Source organism: Phyllostomus discolor, chromosome 14 (genome assembly GCF_004126475.2).
Source record: "Phyllostomus discolor isolate MPI-MPIP mPhyDis1 chromosome 14, mPhyDis1.pri.v3, whole genome shotgun sequence".
Classification (NCBI taxonomy): Eukaryota; Metazoa; Chordata; class Mammalia; order Chiroptera; family Phyllostomidae; genus Phyllostomus; species Phyllostomus discolor.
Window position 1 is genome coordinate 20,186,558 of NC_040916.2, and position 20,221 is coordinate 20,206,778.

Consider the following 20,221-nt stretch of genomic DNA (forward strand, 5'->3'; position numbering starts at 1 on the left):
AAGTAAACACCCCGGCTAGTTCCCAAGTGCACTCTGGAAAACAGACAGGAGCAGCGCGTCGGCTGCCGGCGGGAAATGAGGGAAGGCCCAGTGTGGCCAGGACCAGTCTTCGCCGCTCAGCTGGGCAGCCTCCCCAGTTCAGCACGGGCCACAGGGCTGACCGTCTGGTCAGTGGCCAGCTCCTTAGCGGCCTCCTTAAATTCGGAGGACGTCACGTGGACTAGAATGGCACGCCGGCTCGAGTCACGTGATTTTTCCTCTTTGACGAGACATCGGTCAAGGACAGCACGCTCCTTATAAACACAGGACTTGGACTCAGAACTCTTTCTAGAAGGAAAACCATGCCAGCAGGCAGACAGGCAGGCAGCCTTTCTTGCCCGACCCCCTTTCCTTTGAAACGGTACACACTACCATTGCTGCCCTTCTGGTCTTGTGTAAACTCCTGGTTCCCCGAGGAACGTCAGAACGATTGGGCGGGGGTCCCAGAGGGTCTCATTAAACAATCTCTCACCAAGTCCTCCCCCAGATCAGCTCAGTCCCTAGCTATCTCAGTGTCTGTGCGCACGTGTACTCACCACTCATCTTTTAGGACAGTGGAAAGAGCATTACCTTTGCTCTGAACAACAGAAGCCAGTCAGAACTGCTGATACATAGAATTTCGTTAATGTTTATCACGCACGCAGTGTCTACGGAACATTCACATAACAGGCACTTGCACAACTTTTATCAGGCTCCGACTCTTCGAGTTTCTCCTGCCAACCACGGCCAGGACGGAAGCAGTAACACCCAGAGCAGGGCTGGTCTGGGGCTGCTGCCACGGTAGGACAGTGCCAACCGATTTCCCAAATGCACCCCGCCGGCGAAGCAGAAACCAAGGCTAACCAAAAAGGCCCAGATCCGAGCAGGGGCCCTTAAGGGGACGACACACGGGTGTGGATAATCAAGGCCAAAATCTACGAAGAAGGCAAAATCCCCCAGAAATGAGAGCAAGTTTGCTGTTCCTCCCGGAAAAATGAGCACGACCCACACTTCGCTGGGGTGTGACCGCTCCACAGGTCCCAAACCACAACCACATGTCTGTGACTTCACAGTTTCCTGAAGCTGGTACGTGACAGGTCTAAAAGACGCATTTCACCCATCAAATTTTAAATCTGAGGAAACACGTTCGCAGGAGTCACGCCTTGCCCAGGAAGTCAGGAGGGAGGGGGCGACTCCAGCCCCGGCCAGCTCTCTGCCTGCGACTCCGTGCCGCCCTCACGTTCTCTGCGTCTTCCAGGCCTCCCCTGCCCTTGCTTCCTGTCTTGGTTTTCCCCACTGCTTCCCAGAAGACTGCTCCAGTCTTTTCCAAGTTAAGGCAGAGTTCTCCCTTCAATCCTCTGTCCCTGCTTACGGGGCCTAGACACAGGTCTCACTGAAGAATTAGGCCTGAGGTTTTTGAATGGGTGAAAAGGTCAACAAAACACATCCCGCCCCTCGGGAGTCCGCGGGGTGGAATCTGCGAACCGTCCTTCCCGTTCGAAGGGTGGACCCATCAGATGATGCTGAAATCATGTGACAAGTGATGTGACAGGCATTTACGAGGGCACGCGGGAGACCCTGTGAGAGAAATGTCAGCTAATGCTTGGAGAGCCTTACTCCAAATTCTCCCCCACAAAAAATCTTAAGATGATTTCTAAGTTTTACTGGAGGCCTCAAGAACACTAATTAACCACAGCTTCCTGCAGTGTAAACAATGAATAGTCATAAGGATATGAACCGGGTAGGAGCGGACTCCTTCTTGATTCTTAAGTTGGTTCGATAAGACCCTGTCCCCACAGTTACTTATATCACTCCTTCAGCAAGGTCACTACTAAATGTCATATTATTCAGCAATTTATACAACACATGAACGTCAGTTGTTTGACTTCTCCTCACAGGAGCTCTGGGAGAAAGCCAGTCAGTTGCTACACACAGCGACTGAGGGTGAGGTCAGAGCTTCAGCATAATTCTCCTGACACCATCACTCGGCCTCTGTCATCCTCGATTCTCTTTCAGGAAGAAGAGAGGGTCCGAGTAAGGGTCAGCGAATGGCTGACAAGAGAATCAGGCTCCTGGGGAAAACTTGCAAGAAAAAAGCAGAGCCAAAAATGTAGGTCCCCCCCTCTCCTTCCGTCTTCATCATCCTTCAAGAAGGGAAGGAATTGTTTCTGACCCAAAGGAGGCTGTAAGTGTGGACTTCATGCTCAGCTGTCTTCCCTAGAGAACAGGACATTCTGCGTTTAAGTGGGACCTAGGATGGTGGCCTTTGGGGACCTTGTGAAGAAGGAGGGAAAGGAAGGAAGGAGGGAAGGAAGGAAGGACAGGTGACAGGATGACAGGAACATGATCTGACTGTGCCACAGTATTCACGATGGAATGAACACCCCCTTCAAGTCTTACCCCAGAAAATGAGAAGTCTCTCTCCCCACCCCCTTTCCCCCCTCCCCCTCCCCCCTCCCTCTTTCTCTCTCCACGCTGGAAAAAGAGTGCACTTTATTGGACGAGCATTTGGCAATAAATACTTGTTTTCTACAGTTACACAGACGCTTGTATACCTGTCTGTAATTTCAGGGGGGCCAGGTCTGGGAACAGAAAGAACAATTAGGAAACCACTGTGATAACCCAGGTGAGAAGCGTCGAGGCCCCAACCAGGGGTGAGCGGAGCTGCCCATCCCGTCAGCTGGTGACCAGGTGACCCGGAGACTGGCCGGATAAGCAGCCGGCTCCTGGTAATCTGTGAGTTATGGATCTCAAGGAGCCCCCAGGAGCCGCCCATCCCCCGTCTCTCCGGTTCTTCTCTTCCCATCCTCCAGAGTTGTGCCTGACTATGTTATTGCAGCCACACCAGCAGCTCCGCCCCTGCTTTCTGCTGCCCTTGCTCAGTTCGCAACACATGCCGCCACGGGACAAGCATCCACTATGAGCCAGACATGGCACGACCCTTAAATACTTGAAGTACATCGTCACGTGAATCCCTCGTCACAACTCCTTAAAACAGCTTTGTCGCCCCCACTTCCCGATAGCGATGGAGACACGAAGGCTCACACCCCTCAGATGACCCGGGACTCGAACCTCTACTTGTTTGACTCCCAAGCCTTCCTACCAACCGAGTCACCACCTTTGCCCACGTGCAACTTACAAAAACCCCAGAAAACACAAGGAGCATTCAGGTCAAGAAGGCCAGACATGAGAAGCGACGGGAAAAATAGAATTTATGGCACGAACAATTTTGGGTTGCAGACAGGTAGTACACGCGTGCTTGCTGAGACGACTCGAACACACATGACAATGAGCAGACCGGATTACCTACACACACTTTTTCTTTTTTAAAGAGAACGCCTCAGAGCTGTTGTCTGAAGAATTCGAGAAGCACAGAACAGTGGGGAACGGAAGGTGAGATCTCTGGCGCAAAGGGGACACAGAGAACGGCACAAAAGTGACATGGAGTGAGACACGGGCCAGGGTAGCGAGGTGAGGGGTTTGCTCTCCTGGGCTCAGAGAAGAATAAAGGAGAGGCTCCACCCTCCCACAGGCTGGGCGTCCAAGGGGCACATCTCAGAGCTGCACTCGGCATTGGAACGCAAAAACAGAAAACCCTTTCAGATACCGCGGAACAAAGTGTCTCCTTTGGGCTCAATTTCTGTGCTGTGCTTCATAAAGTCTCCCGCCTCCCTCCTCGCCCTGTTCGGTTTATCTCGCCTCTGGGTCTGTTTTCCCTCCGTCCGTCCTTGACACTTCTCGGCGCCCCCGAATACATTTAGCTGACTTTTACCGGTCAAGAATCACGTGCCTGCCAAGCTGCCCCTAGAGCATGCCCATTTCTGCCTCTCTCGTTCTCTCTCTGTCATTCTCGCCCTCCCGCTCTGCATTTCTTCCTCGTTTCCTCTGAGTTGCTCTCCTTATCCTTTCCTTTCCTGTGATTAGTGAGTCTTTTTTCTTTCCTTCTTTCTTCCACTCCTTGAAGTGATGTTTTTCTCCTCCAAGCCTTTCCTGGGAGACCAGGAGCAGAATTTTGTTCTTTCAAATCTAGTCTGACCCAGAGAGTCTCAGGAGATATTGCAGGAAAAGCGAGATGTAAAGAATGCTGGCCAGAACTATTCCTGGACAAAGCAAGCTTCCGATCAGGGACTCCACAGGCTAGGGACCTTCTTGTCCGCTCCCACAGAGACTCGAGTTGTGGCGCTCTAACTGGAGCGATCTTCAGCATCACCTGGGGCCTTGTCCGAACAGGCCAAGTACTGGGCCCCACACCCACAGGCTCTGACTCAGGAGGTCAGAGGTGGGGTCTCACAATGCGCACTTCTAGCAGGTTCCTTGGTGAGGCCATCTGTGCTGGTCCTGGGGCCACACTCAGAACCACTGAAGTGAGAGTCCCAAGGGCATCCGAGTGGCCAAGGCGCAGCAGCGTGCGGTAAGAGGCTGGCACAGGAGTCACAAGAGGGGATGGAGGTTCACTCCCTGTGTCTCATAGACAGGGGGACTCGGGGAAGCCTGGGAAGCTCTGGAACACGGACCCCGAGGATGGGCTGGGGTGCTGTGAGCAGGGAAGGAGAAACAGGGAAGGCTCTCTCTCTAGCCTTCTGGGAAACACCGGAGCCAGCTCCAAGCCCCGTTTCCCGCTGCCCTCCCTCCTGCCATCGCACACTGGAGCAGCAGAAGGGAATACTCAGGGTGCTTTGATCCCTTCCCAGTCCCCTAGTCCGTCTGTCTGTTTATCTCCTGCTTTCCCTGGCCTCCGCTCCCCACTTCCCGCCCCTGCCCAGCCCATGAGTCAGCCCGCCCGCCCCACCCTACCGCTGCCTGTTTTTCTCGTGGTGGCAGGAGACGCGCTGTTCTGCTGGCCCACGCCGTCACAGGGAGCAACAGTCCATGCTCGCCCCTCTGCCTGGTGCCCTCTCACGAGGCTGTCTCCCAGGTCTCGTTTCCCTCCGTGGGAAATGCCACCTTTCCCCCTTCTGGGCTTCCCAGTGTCCCAGAACCGCACTGAGAGAGACAGAGACACAGGGGGACAAAGGGACTCGCCCACGTGCGGGCTGGGTGTGGGGTGGGGGGCAGGGTGAGGGAAATCCATGGCCGTAGGGCAGCTCTCTGCAGCACACGGCAGCAGCCAGAAGGAGCCAGGCGTCGCTGCTGAGCGGCTTCATTACTTCCAGTGAGAGATACGGACAAAACCTGATGTGACTGAGACTGGAGTGTCTGTCTGTCACTGGCTGTCCCCAGGGTGACAGACTTCATGGGTCCGTGTGCGCAGTGACCCCTGCTCTCGGTGTCAGGATCCGGGCTCACTCATCCATCTGGATGGGCCCGCCTCATTCATGGCTCCTCCTGGCGGTAACTCCTGTTCGCTGGCTCAGGGAGTCGCAGTGCCCTCTGTGTCCCTGGGAGGGAGTGCCCCATGTGAAGCAGCGGACAGGGTCCCTTGAGGTGGTCAAGGTCTCCACTGGGTCACCCAACAGCGGATGGCGGGCGTCAAACTCAGAGATGCCTAACTGACCCATGTGGCTGACGTGAATTAGGGGGCCGCCAGGCAAGGGGCCACGGGGAGAGGGAGGACCGCGTGGCCTGAAGAACAGCTGTCCTTCTGGGGTTTGTAGTGGCCACTGGGATCCAGCTAACCGTCACCATGGCTGCCAGAGAGGCTTGTTTTCCAAGAGAAACATCTTCGCACAAAGTGTTTTATGTTTATTTTTACTTGGAGTATGTGTGTATGGGTGTGTGAAATGTTTTATATACACATATGAATTTTATGTGAAAAAGTCCCACTTTTTAAACATGAGCAATCAAAACAAAATTGTTTTTAGACACCCTGTTGGCCAAATCAGCCTGGCCGTGAGCCGCCTGCCTGCGAAACCCTGACCGAGCTCAGCGCGAACGAGGCCCCGCTAGAGAGCACCAAGACCGTAAATAACTCTGATGCGCTTTTGACGGACTTCTTAACTAAGTTGTTTCAAATGAAACCCTGGAATTTCACTTAAAGAAAAGCCCAAATCAGAAATCCTAATATCTGTCATGGCGGGATCGCAGAGCTCAAGGTAAGAAATTAAATGAAAGGCAAGGGAGTGGAGGAAGGGAGGATCTTGAGTCGGGAAGCCCCGCGGCCCCATGGGGGGAGCAGAGGGGTCTGGTCCGAGTCTGGGGCAGCGGAGGCAACCTACCTCGCACGACTGGATGCAGTGGACCAGGACGGGGTCGGGGTGCCACTCACGCCGCCCGGTGCACACGATGCCCTGGAGGGAGAGGCAGAAGGAGGGAAAACAAAGACGCCCGGTCAGTGGGAGAAGGGGCAGACCCTGAGCTCACCATCCCCAGTCCAACCCTGTGCCCCAAGCAGCAAGACCCGCCTGTGCCCACGAAAAAGGTCACGGTTGTCTGGTCTCGCCCATGGAGCTGCTAGCCCGCCAATGACACCATGGTGGCAAACTCGGTGGAGCGGACTTTTCACCCTCTTCTTCCTCCTTCTCCCTCCCCCAGGTAGCAACGTTTCCAGGGCGGTGGTGTAGGTGTGGTTTAGAAAAGAATCCTCAATATTATAATGAGTATCAAGTGGTTTAGGCATAATTCTGGTTTTGTCTGTTTTGACATTTTCAGTAATGTTACAAGAAAAATGGCGAGACGGCTGTGTTGGTCGGGAAGCGCTGGGGTTTTTAATGGCTGAGAAATGCAGCTTCACAAGAAGAGCCCTGAGGTAGAAGGGGGCCCCAGGGATGCGAGATCAGAAGAAGTGAGTGCCCCAGCAGGGCATGGGGGCTAGCGCCCGCTCTCAGCAGCTCCGTGAACCCCACCCTTATCTTCCTGGGAGGAAAGGAAGGAGGGTCTCTGCACTGGACAAAGGAGGTCAGTGAGAAGCCGCCGGGACTCCCAGTGGCACCAGCACGAAGCGGGTGAGTGTGGACACACACTCGTGTCGGCACACAGGTGACTTCCTCGTTCCCAGCGGCCACTTCCAGATGCCTACCGAAACCACTGTCTGCCCTTTGTTAAACAATAGCTCATTGTCATCGGGCTCTTTCCTTTTAATTTTTGTACTTTAAAACTTCCCGAGATACACTGCAGGAAGAGAGAAGGTCCCACGGGAGGTCGCCAAGAGAAAGGGAGACCCTCCCGGCAGCCTGCAACCTACCCGCCCATGTGCAGACTATCAGACTCAGATTTTAGTTTGGGACCATGGGAATTGCATTGGACAGTGCAAAAACCAACACGCAAGGAGATGGGAGCCTTACGCAAGATGGCAGACAGCACCTCTGGGGGTCGGAAATTACACGCTCTACAATGCTAGGCGCGCCATCATCAGATTGGAGGTGTCTGCATATGTTAACACGTGGGTATATGGATGTATACCGCCGAGTCACCTCTGAGGAGTCTGCTATGTTCTCCTGGAAAATATACAGCTGGAAACTAAACTGAAACTCCTCCTTCGCAGCCTTCCTAAAGGGCAAGAAATCCTGTAAATCCCAACACGTTCTGACGTTCAAACTTCCACACTGTAATAATGTAGGAGGCACCTTGGCATGAGTTCTCACTGCGCGCGGAAAAGGGATCGTTAAATCAAGTCGGGATGGCCGATACATACGGTAAATGCATAAGGGGTGTTCGGGGTGTTCCCGAAAGAGTGAGCTGTTCCGCACCCGACGCCAGTTAGGCAGACTATTTACCCGTACACAATGGCTCTGCTACCTAGAAACGATTCGTCTGTGTTCTAAAGCAGGTACCAGTGGAACTCTGTCACCGGATAATGGCGATGGAAAAATACCATCACTTGTCCCCTTGGAGTACAAACCCATGGCAACTTGACTCCTCCCCCCAGCACTGCACCCACCACGGCCCCCACCGCCACCCCGTCAGCCCGGCGCTCGGTCCAGACCACACGGCTCCACGGCTCCACCGCAGCGATCCAGTCGCTGCTTCGAGGGAGTGCTCAAGGTCTGCCGGACGGGGGTGGAGGAATGTCAAGTCCCTCCAGTAAAGGGATACTTGGCCTTGAAACCTCTCATGATGACCATGGCCAGAACTCTCCAGAACACTCTGAACTTAGTGTGTCAGCTTCTCTTATACCCTCCAAACATTCTAGCCGATCCACCCCTTTTATAAATGCGGGGATGTTCGTTCGGTTTTGTTTTTTAAACACTTTAGAAATTCTCAAGATACAAGTACATTGCAAAGGAAATACAAGAGGGAGGAAAAGAGCCTGTCTTTACTTTCAATTCTTTCTCTCCAATGCTCTTTTCTCCTATTGTTTCCAGTTGATTTTTTACGTCTTTCTATTGTCATGTCACTGCATGTCCTGAGCATGTAATGCACGCTCCCAGAATAGCACACGAAAGGCAGACAGGAGCACACATGACCTCCCTCCTGCTCCCGTTCTCACTGCCCGATTGTCTCCCTCCTACTTCTAGTTCCTTTTTGTATCGTTACAGAGGTAGTGTGTGCGTGTGCACACACAGGCGTGTTGACTTCCTCCCACAAACGACAGAACACTGTGATCTTCTTCTGCACCCTGGTGCACACCCGTCTAGCTTTATTTCGCTTCCCTGTGCTTCTGGGGTTCTCGGCATTTTGCAGCAGCCGGGCTGCTGGGCCCTTCGGGCTGCAGAGAACCCCATTGCCTGGATGTACCCTAATCTGTTTAACCACATCTGCATCGATGGATATTTGGTTCCAACAGACAAAGTCTTCTGTCCTGACAAGGCGAATGTATAAATAAATCATTTCACGCACAGCATAAATTCATGGCGGGGCATGGACAACAGCCACGCCCACTTTCAAATGTTCCATAATTCAGTATTGAGACTAATTGAGACTGGCAGCCTTCCTTAATTTCTACAAAAACACGAATGCTTCTGGTCCCTATGTCACGGACTTCCTTGGATTGCAAAATCCTGGAGAACAGGCGCTGCCTCCCATTGGTATTTTTTCTCTCAGTGACATAGAGACAAACGAGGTTTTATGAGTAACCGTCAGCCCCTGAACCTGAGGCTGCGTCTCTGGGGTTTTCCTTTCTCTTCCGGCCTCCGAAAGCCACTCGTCCCGTGAGGAAACACACACACATGCCATTCATTCATTGAACTACTTATTGATCAGAAGTGGAGGAAAACGTCAAACGTTTTTCAGGACCTAAATTTTGCAGGGACATCTGTGGTGGTGAGGGGGCGAGGGGAGGGAAAGGAAAGGAGGAGGGCTGGCCCCAGTGAGTGCGTTGCTTTAATCAAACAGGGGGGCATGGCACTGGGGCGCTCGCACCGTGGCGGCTCACAGGACAAGCCAACCACAGTCTAAGCCCCGAGTTTCTCAAGGCCATGAAATGGAAACATGAGGACAACTGACCACAAACTGCCAATGAGGCTTTAAGTGATAGCCCGTCGATAATTTCCTCACTTTGCTTCTGCCTTTTCGCTGTGATCAAGTCCTTCCCCGGAGGAGTGCTCCTCACTTCTCTGGGTTGGGTTTGCCTTAAAACTCTTAAAAACTTTAATATGCCTCAGTTCATCTTTTAACAGCTCACTATGATTTATCTTCTGGAACATTTTTGACAAATGATAACCATCTACGCTACATTTGAATGGCCCCAGGGAGTAACTGAAAGAACAACTTCATATCCTCTGCCCAATCCTATCAAATCTCAACACTTTTTTGTATCTGCTTCCACAGTATAAGAAGTCACTAGAGATTTACTTAATGTCCCCTATATGTGTCCCTCCAGTATCATTCTCCTTCCTTCCTCCCTCCGGGGTAACAATGATTTTGAATTTTTAAATTATTATTTCTGTACATGTGTATATGGTTACAGCAATTGCTCCGTACTATTGGCAAGTCACTTTTCAGACAAACTGATTCTGCATGAGTAAGTGCCAAGAGTGTTTTGAACTTTCAGCCCTGGCTGGCGTAGCTCAGTGGATTGAGCGTGGGCTGTGAACCAAAGCATCACAGGTTCGATTCCCAGTCAGGGCACATGCCTGGGTTGCAGGCCACGGCCCCCAGCAACCACACATTGATGTTTCTCTCTCTCTCTCTTTCTCCCTCCCTTCCCTCTCTAAAAACAAATAAATAAAAATCTAAAAAAATATATTTTTTAAAAAACATCAATTTTTCAATTAAAAAAAATGGTTTGAACTTTCATATAATAAAAGGTTCCGAGAAAATCAATTTAAATATTTGAGCCATTAAAGTTGGTTGGGCCATTAAAAATTTTTTTTAAAGCAAGTAAAAAAAAAAAAGGCAGGAAAGAAAGGAGAACAGGAAGAGGGAAGAGAGGAGAGAGAGAGAACACTCGAGGGCCGTTAGGACGGTCTGAAGCTGTGCGAAGGCTGCTGCCCAAATGCCGAGTTGAAGGTCACAGGACTGATGGTTAGCCAACATGAAGATCTAACACGAAATTGCTCAATTGTTTTCTTTATTCCAATAGTCGCTTGGCTCATCCCGTCAGACTACAGAGCTCTGCTGCCGCCCCTGTTTGTGACAATCTCCTCCTTTCTATGGACGCAGCGAGCTCAATGAAACACGGGCTTATTCTGTGCACTGCCCCGGGCTCTGGCGCACTGCCCTGGCGTCTACGGACGTAGATGCCTGCCCTCCGCGCCCCTCTTGTCCGGCCTGCCGTGGCCACGAGGGACCCGGGGCCTGGAGACACCTTCACGCTGAGAGTGAGCAGGTCTGTGCTCATTACGGCTGATGAAAAAGATGACCTCTGATGGCTCATGAACGGAGTAATCTGTGTCCCCGCTGATGTGCGGCAAGTGCCACTGGAGCTGTTCGACACAACTGTACCCTTCGAGAAGACCCTGGGGGGTGGGGGTGCCAAGGAGCAGGACGTGGGAGACAGAAGGGTGGGGAGGCCGTTCTGTTGGAAAGCACGGCTCCTGGAAGACACGCTCTTTCCTGTTTCTCCCTGCTCCTCTCTTCCTCTTAAAACATCCTGTTTTTATTTCAGTGATTATTAATCCTTTAGGGACCGATTTTGGAAAGCAGAGCCAGAAGTTATAAGATTTGTTTTGACGGAGCAATCCTCTTGAAAAACTGGGGAGCTGGGAAAGGGATTTCATGCGGTGCCCAGAATCTTTGCAAACCTGACGTGTGTAGCCACAGGGAAATCTCATTAATGCGGACCACGCTATATTAATTTGGACTTCATAATCATAATGTACTAAAAAAAAGGAAAAACATTGCTTCTAAAAAATAGATTTATGAAGCAAACAACTAAGGGAAATAGGATGTTATGATGAATGCTTTTGTCCTTCGGAAAGAAACGCTTCCAAATTCAAGTTAGAAAAGCTCATTTACGTGCACGCAATTGCCACATTTTGTGCAGAGAAGAACCTCCCCATGAAATCGGGTTCCTCAAGGATCCCTTCTGCACAACGCAAGTCAAAACCTTCGTTTTCCCATCTTAAGTAGGAAAGCCACGAGAGGTCATGAGACGCCCTCTCCATACGATGGTGAACCGTGGAAGCCCAGCCTGGCAGAGGCCTGCAGGGCAGAGCAGGGCTGCCCTGGGGGGCTGGGCTGTTTCTCTTCTGGGGCTCTCCGGCATTATCCAGTAGCCGCATCCCAAGCAGAGGATGACACAAGTCACAAATTGAAGAGACCTGGGAATCACGGGATGACACCATTCCTGCCCTCGAGAACCTTACAGTTTTAGTGTTAGAATGACAGAAGAGAGAAAAGGAAAGAAAAGAATGAAGAGGACAAAAGCAGCACTGAGTGCTCCCAGAAAAAGTCCTAGCAGCTCCTGCACCCCCTCTGCTCAGGCACCCCAGACATCAGGCACCCGGGTATGCGGGGTGAGCTGGGTGTGTGGGAGGGCAGCCTGGCAGGAGGCCCTAGTTTCTGGGCGTGGCAGTGGCAGGGACCAGACCTCTGGCTGCCTCCTGCCTGTCCCACCTGCCCGATCCCCCTGCTCCGTCACCTTGACCCGCAGGCATCTGTTGGACTTCCGGGAGCCCTTCTGCCTGGCGCCCCCTTCGCTCTCAGGCTAGTTCCCTGTGGATGCCGTGGCCTCAGAAAGGGCCAGATCCGTGTGTGCGGCGGGTGCGGGAGGCAGACACCGCACGACGCCCAAGGCCCCGGAAATCCACGTGGGAGTTTCAGGCCCGGCCTTCGGTTCCCCACACCCAGCACACCCTTGGGACCTTTACAAATAATAGCGTATTTTCATCTTTACTCTCTCCTCGGTCACAGCCCAAGCTGTTAGACATCGTCTCTGCAGCCAGAGGAGCCCCAGAAGGAGACACCCCAGGGTGAGTGGATTAACTGCGGAGCTAACGCTTGGTTTCCTCTTGGCGTAGAGACCACTGATTCGGCAACTCAGGAACAATGTGCTCAGTTCCTTTGGTTATTCCCTCTGCTTTCAATTGCATTTGTCTTTTCCTAATTCCTCTTTCTTTTTACACCCTTTCTTTTGTTTTTACTCATTTCTCTGGTTTATCCTAGTTTCCCTCTCCTTTTTTAAAAAATGAGTAAATGTATGGGGTAAAACTGGTCAAGAACATTATATAATTTCCGGACATACGACACGATAACTTGATGCATATGGACTCTGCTGCAGGCTCACCACTCGAAGCCTGGTTTCCTCCCGGCTCTAGTTTCCATTAGTGGTACTTTTTCTCTCTTGCTCCTCTTCCTGCATTGTTGTTCTTTTGGTCTCCAAGTCTTCCTTCTGAGGACTTTGTGGATGTGGGCCATCTTTTTTCTCAAGCTTTCCCTATTTTTCCTTCGTGACCTGTAATCCCTCTCTTGAGGAACGACCCACGTCGTTGTTTGCTTTAAGGATGCTCTGAACGCCTCTGACACGGCTCCGGGGGACATGCTGTCTGTCGAGAACTGCTGCATCCCTGGCACCTACACAGGCCCCTGCGCTCACCTGGACTTTGACGGGCTCCATCCAGTGCTCCACGGTGTCAGCAGTGACATTCTCGGGCAGCACCACAGGGTCGCTCGGGGGCACGATGCACGACGGGGAGCACACTGCACCTGAAGGGACAGATTGAGTCAGAGCAGACACTTGAACTTCCCCGATCACAGTCTTTTTCATCCTGGAACCAACAGTTTCAATTTGCCAAGAGCACCTCCTTTCCATGTTATGGGCCGCCTTTGTCACGCTCATGGGCTGACACCTGTCAGGTGCACCTGTCAGGATGCTTGCTTCCCCTGCTGACTGGTGAGGAGCCTCTGTCCCCAAGTTTGCTCTCTGTGCCCCAACTGGCCCCTCCCCTTTCTGGCCCAGGACGTCTTTGGGATCTCTGAACCTCCACATGACCCAGCAACGAAAAGATGAAGCAGACCTCCACCCCCCACCCCGGAACTCTGGCTGGCCAGAGTCTGTCCTGGTTGGCCGGTGCATTTTGAGTGCATTTACTATCATTCTTGCTTATAGGGTCATCTACAGCTTGTAACTGCAGCATCTACTACCTAGGCACTTTAAAGGTACTTAAAGTGCTGGGATGAAAAGTGGCCTGGAAATTATGAAGGCAGATTTATGGTGTCTGCACTGAAGATCACACTGCCGGTGGCCACGAAAACTATGTCACTGAAAGAGGAAACAATGGGAAATCACGAGCAGAGATTTTGGTCATATCATATGTCAGGCTCTTGAAGGAAAATCTTGCTCCATTCTTTGGTAGATGGAGTCCAAGTGTCTTACAAAATTCTGTTAAAAGAAAGCACAGTCTAGGGTTTTCTATTTCTTCATCTATACATTAAGGATTTCCAAGTTTCCTTTTGGCTCTCACTACCTGTTTTGATTTTTTTTTTCTTTTCTTTTTTTTTTTTTTGTTTTTTTGCTAACTTGTGTAATAACCCAAAGGGCTACAGGACTCTGCAGGAGTCTGTATGTGAGTGCGGACACTTTAATGCCGAAGTCAGAGGAGGGGAGATGAGAGTTGCTCATGAAGTACCACTTGAGAGGCGCAGTCCGAGCACCCCACTGCCCAGGCCTGACCTCGAGGTGCCTCCGTGCACAGAGCCATCTGAAGATGGTGAAGAGCCATCTCAGAATCTAACGAGCTTTCTCGTTAACGCAAATTACACCCACTGGCATTACACAAGTTAGAATGACTTATAAAAACTACCGCTTGCTTGTAGGTGTCAGGATTTGGGGTTAATTGCACAAGGTTTTCCACCCCCTGCATCACCTTCCCATGATGCTTTGGTGCAGCCAGCACAAACTTGAGTCAACACCACTGTAAGTCAGCTCTGGCCACAGAGACCTTTAACTGCAATTATTGACACTTGATTAGGAAATGGCCCAGAGGCTCCAGAGCCTGGTCCCCCGTAGAGAAAGGACGGCTGAAGAGCCACGCCAGACAATGTGACCTGGGATCGTCCCTTTCAGGAGCAACCACTGCAGCCACTCTGCAGAGGGGATGGAGGGGAGCCCAGCACAGGCCGGGGGTGCGGCTCCGCATTCCTACCTCTCCCACTGGAACTGCAACCCCCCCAAAACTCACCCACTTTCAGCCGCAGTGAAAGTGGGGGATGTGACCAGATGCCACGCAGGTGGCTCAGCAGCCACGCCAACCATGTGCACACGTGGGAGACTCAAAGGAATGAACTGGCCACGAACTGTGATCTTATGGAGGCAGCTCAGAGTCCACTCATGGGGACAACAGTGGATCTGACTCACAGTCCAGCCAGGCCTAATAAGAAGATTGTTTTGGAGCAACATTCGGCATCTCTCCCTGAACTCACCGATTCCGTATCCCTGCTCACACTTGTACTCCACGGAGTTCTGCCCCGAGGGGGGCGGCGGGCACTCCCCTTGCAGCTGCTCACACAACTTGAACTCCTCAGTCCACCGCCCCTCCTTGGTGCAGAGGATGGGGAGCTAGAATGGTAGAGGCGAAGGACATTGCGTCACTGCTTTGTCAACTTTACTTAGACTGCGGGAAAGTGGTCTGATCAACTGGCACTGTTCTCTACCTTCTAGAACTTAAGGCTAAAACACATTACTGACATAACAAACCATGCTGTTACTGACCAATAAGAGTCATGACAATTTCCTTTTGCTGTTTTGATATAAAGGAATCATAACGCATTCTGTCATTAATGAAACTCATTCACGATATGTTTTCCTCTGGCCATAAAAATGGGATGAGCTATGAAAAATAGGATGAGCTACCTATTCTGAGATATTTTTGGTTTTTTTTTTCCAAATGGCATTTTGCATTGATTCGTCCATACTGCCACACAAATGCTGCCTGTGGCAAATACGAGACTTTTAGAGACGAGTTTGATCCGGTGAAAACGAGTCATCACATCTCTGACGGCACGTTCTGCCTTTCTGCTTGAACGGGCACGGCACGGCGGCTCTCGTCACCGGGGCCCTGCCGCTGCCCTTCTCCGCGTGCATTCCGGTTTGCGTGGCTCCGGGCACCAGACCCCCACCACCACCTCCAAGGGCCCTCGGCACAGAACACACAGAGCAGCACTGACTCACAGAACCCAGGAGAGTGAGACTCAGGAATTACAGACACTAATTCTTCCCCCGTCCGGCCAACTTCGTGAGCCGTTCAACAACCAGTGTCGGTGGAGGTGCCTGATGCCTTGTCGTATTCGCGGCAGACGTGTTTGGCCGCCGTCCGGCAGCACTCAACGGGGAGTGCTGGACACTGAGAGACAGGCGTGCGCCAGGAGGGCACTTGAGGCCACTGGTCTTTGCTGAGGTCTGCTTCGTTTCCTGCCTCATGCATGCGTGTGGTGCTTGTAAAGATTCTACAATAAAATTGATCTTAGTCATAGGGCCGTGATAAGACTGCGTGGCTTTCCCCGGGGACCTCTCCTGCCAGATTCCTAGAGAGAATCGTAGCTGGGCAGCACCTGCAGCCTTGCCTTTGCTGAGGAATGCACGCATCTGCTCGGGGCTCTGTGCTACCGCGGAACGTAACACGAGTATTCCCGGCCAGGGCAGGTCAGTGGTGGCGTGTGGGAGGACATCGCATTGCCGAATCAGAACCCCAGCATTTTGGGGGCATTTATTCAGGGACCCAGACCATTAGGCTTTCCTTCTTACCCAAGAGAAAGTCCAAAAAGAATATTCCAAACCCATGGTATCTCCTGAATTCCCTATCTAATAATATCCGTACCCCCGTTAGAATCCCAGCTTAGTAAGGCCCTGCTGTTGGGATTCATTTGTATCACTCCTACTCAACATCCTTGGTTATCAAGACGAGGGCACAGTGTTATCCAGAGAAGGTTCCAGTCATTCTTACCCTTTCCCCTTCCCGGTTACACTTGAGCACGCACTGGCTGCCGAGCTCGAAGCCGCGGGTGCATTCGTACATGCCTTCGAAGACCGGGGGCGGGGGCTCGCACACCACTGGGACGCAGCTGCCTCGCTCCCAGGTCCCGTCCGCCAGGCACTGGATCTTCAGGAGCTTGCTGGTAAGATACGAAACATAACAACAGCCCATCAGACTCCCTCAGGGAGGCCACGGGAGAAGACGTGAACCTTCGGAATGCGAGCTAGGGATTCACAGACAGGCAGAGGCAGGTGGCTCTGTCAGCCACGTGTCCTCACTCTCCACTCTCGTTCCTAAGTCAGGGAATTGAAAAAGGCAATCCATGTACACGTACCAGGGACAGTAGTGGCAGGTGTGATCTCTGATACAGTGCTCTCAGAAGAGATGGCTCAATGTCAGTGCAGGGTCTGGATTATTTTGAGTTGGGTTTTCTGTTGGCCTTTCATCTTGCCGCAGTCCCATGCTGCAGTGCCCCGGGGAGGTGTCGGGTAGGGTGGGACACAGGGTGGACTACACCCGCTACGCACACTCAGGGGACGACGTGGAAGGGATCTGCGTGTCATCGGTGTTACCATGGGGATGTCAGTGAAGCTGCCAAGGTCTAGCGGTTCTCCGGGGCGGGGAGAAGGTGCAGCCACGTGAACCTCCTATAGCGGCGGCTCCCAGCCCGAACTTCAGAGGGCCGAGAGCCTTGCTGCAGATCACCATGGTTATTGTGTTTGTTTATGAGTGGAGTTTTTCCTTGGCAAGAGTTCGTGGCTTTCACCAAACACTCAGAGTAGACGTGACTCAAGGCTGTCCTGGAAGACGCGCCCTTCCTTCTTACGCACAGACACGGCCCCCAGCCAGAGAGCGGCCTCGGAGGGAGCCGGTGGGTGACGGGAGGGGGTCCCACTGCCGAGGATGCCATGCCATGCCCCTTCTGACTCGCTGCCAGTGTGGGGGTGCTTTCCACAGTGCCGTTTCAATGAATCCAGTTCTGATTCAAAATAGTCCTGGGTACAGATAAGTCTGTGATTCTAAAGTAGGGCTAATCCCTTGGCCACTGACTCAACCACAGGGTGGCCTCCGGTTGCTATTTTCTGATATCATGAGGCCCTTTGTAAATTTCAGCGTGCCCAACACCCCCAAACTCTTGACTGATGGCTGCACTGCTGCACAACGCCCCCCATGCACTCCCCCAGCACCTTAGGTTTGCACGAGGGTGACATTTACCACGCTGTTGTACAAGTGTGCACACCTGTCTTTCTCATTGGGTCGGAAGCTTCCTGAAGGCAAGGATTCTTATTGTTCTTTAATTCATGAGAAATTAATACTATCTAGCTTACATTAGGTGTTAATGAAATATTTGCCGAATTGAATCATTGAACCCAATTTCCAGTGTGCGAAGGCACACTGCAGAGCGCACTGCACACTTTAACAAGCGGAATCATTAGAGCACTCCTCGTGAAAGTGGTGTTGTTACTCCCGTTTTATACGGAAGCACACCCAAGGGTGTGAAGTAATGTGCCCAAGATCCTATAGGACAGAAAGCATTTCATTTCAGATAATTTAAACGAATTTTAATAGCTTGACGTATTTTAACAATATGCACTTGGAAATAATAGTTACTCACTCCTTTACTCCTAGGACTATTTTAGAACAGGAATCCGGTTTCATGACCGGGATACTTTAGCGCCGCAGTTTATGTGGGCATGCATCTACCCTCTGCTGATAACAAGCACTATTCTGGAGCTGTATTTCAGGCATCTGGCAAGACACCTACGTACTTATTTCACAAAACCTCCCAAACAGGAGTTGAAGGTAGTATCGTCACCCACGTTTCAGAGAAGGAAACCGCGCCACAGCGAGACTGAAAGCTGGCTCGGAGATCCACCACCAGCCACCAGCAGGACCTGGACCAAAGCTGTCCCCTGGCCAGAGCCTGTGGCCCCGCTGCGGGGCCCTTCTCCACAGGCTCAATCGGCTCTATTGTTGGCCCATATACGCTCTGCAGTCCACTTGGAATATCAGCAGCATCTCCTTCCCACTGAGCAGCACAGGTGTCCTTTGTCTTAAGGCCACAGTTCTTAGGGTGGCGGAAACAGAGGCTCCTTTAACACCTTTGCACTGAGGAACGAACTACGTACACAACACTGCACAAGGCTTAGTCAGCAGCTCCAGCCATTTCACCCGTGAACGCACTTCATCACCCGGACCCTGACAGAGTGCCTGCAGCCCTTGGGTGCCCCGGGGTGCTCCCACCCAGTGAAATCTGCCCGCTCCCCGCACCCACGCCATTCTGCCTGTCCGCGGCATTGGCCTGTCTCGCCCGTTCTTGCATTTCGGATAAATGGACCCCCCCCACACGACGTACTCTCTGATAATGACTTCTTTCCCTAATGGAAGCTGTCACCTTAAAATCTCTCCCCAAATGTATTTCCAGTGAAAGGGTCACTATTGTTTTTACTATAAGGAAGCTCCTTTATCTTTTTTTCCGCCCCTCCCCTGGACTGGATTCTTCCCTCTCCTTTCCACTACAGAGTTTATATCCTCCTGGGGAGTCTCTTCCTCCCACCACCTCCCACCACCTCCCAGCACTGAAACCCTTCCCCTGCCCCCACTGAATGATGCCCCCGGCTGGAGACAGCAGCCCGGGTACTGACGCCGGGGTCTCGGCAAGGCTGGCAAACCTTGCACGGCAGCACAGTTAGAGAGGAAGACCCTCGCCTGGCCAGGACGGTGATATTCTGACTTCACGTGGTATTTTTCTCTGAATTGCCTGGGGCACTTCACCCAGAGACACAGTCCTTCCTTTCCCTGCCATTCAACAAGGTCAATTTCATATAGCCCCTGCCCATTGCTAACCTCAGGAGTGCGGGGAGGCTCGACACACTTGGGTGGCAAAGAGCGAGCAGGGTGTGGTGGCCCCACGGCTGGGAGCAATGACTCCTGGCTCCCTAGGAAACGCAGCTGCCTTTCTGCGGGGGCCCCCTGCGCCCACCCAGCCCCTGGATCCTCCTCACAGCATCTTCTCCCTGGCACGGGGGTGGCCTCCAGTGGCCATCTCTCCGTAAGCCTGGCACAGCCTCCGCACCTCACTCCACCTGATGACGCACTTCAGGTCCCTCCTCAGACTTCTCACAAAGCATCCGTGCCTCAGGCCCGGCGGCCAGAGCTGTCTCCCTGGCTCCATGGTGGTGCCGGTCCACCCCTGCTTGTGGCCGGAGATCCCGGGGTATGCAGCAGGCACCTGAATGCCACTGGGTCCGGCCATTTTGCACTGTGATTGTGGCAGAAATTCTGAGGGTCCTGGATTCCTCCCTGCTCTGGGAAACTGGGTCTCTGCACAGAGCCCCTGAAGGGGACTGTCACCTGTACAGGCAACAGGACTGTGACCTCCAGTGGTGTCATGGCTGCCTCTTCTAGTTTGCTGATGCCGAGGAGTGACCCTGACCCTTTTAATGAAAAAACTGGTTTATTCGCAACAGTCCAGCTCCTTTGCATAGAGTGCATGCATAAAGAGCCGAGTGACACTTTAAAGTCATGGAAGTGAGTTCGCATTTCAAAGGACAGTGGCATTGGACACTGGACCAGAGCACATGAGCAGGCCTTCGGCAGGCCCTCCAGCCTTTCACGTGAAACATCCCACGCACCGACCATCAGCTCCCCATGTTCTCTTCACCCCCGTGGAGCGGGAGAGGGGAAGCTGTCTCACGTCACAGGCAGGGAAGTGCACAGTGATACCCACGAGGTGACCCGCCCAAGGCCACACAGCAAGCAAGCCACCAGCTGAAGCAACACGAGCATCCAGAGTTCTAAAATCACGAGGCCATACCCCAACCATCAGACCAATGCTTCCCAAATGATGCTGAAGATGCACGGTGCGGAAGGCATTAAAAAAAATCAACACCACTAGATCGACAGGAAGACAGAATAGGTACAGGTGAAACCTGTATTTTTAAAACTGCCAGCAGTTTTTAATACGTAGCCAG

The 20,221-nt window shown here is 52.3% G+C and overlaps 1 protein-coding gene across 1 annotated transcript in view; it reads right to left on the reverse strand.

Annotated features, from left to right (window-relative positions):
* Positions 1-20,221, reverse strand: part of PAPPA2 (pappalysin 2) — a 183,004-nt gene that overhangs the window by 22,310 nt on the left and 140,473 nt on the right. Inside the window, 4 exon segments of the mRNA XM_028530897.2 lie at positions 6,174-6,245; positions 12,872-12,981; positions 14,698-14,833; positions 16,218-16,386. Coding sequence (XP_028386698.1) covers positions 6,174-6,245; positions 12,872-12,981; positions 14,698-14,833; positions 16,218-16,386 — 487 coding nt within the window.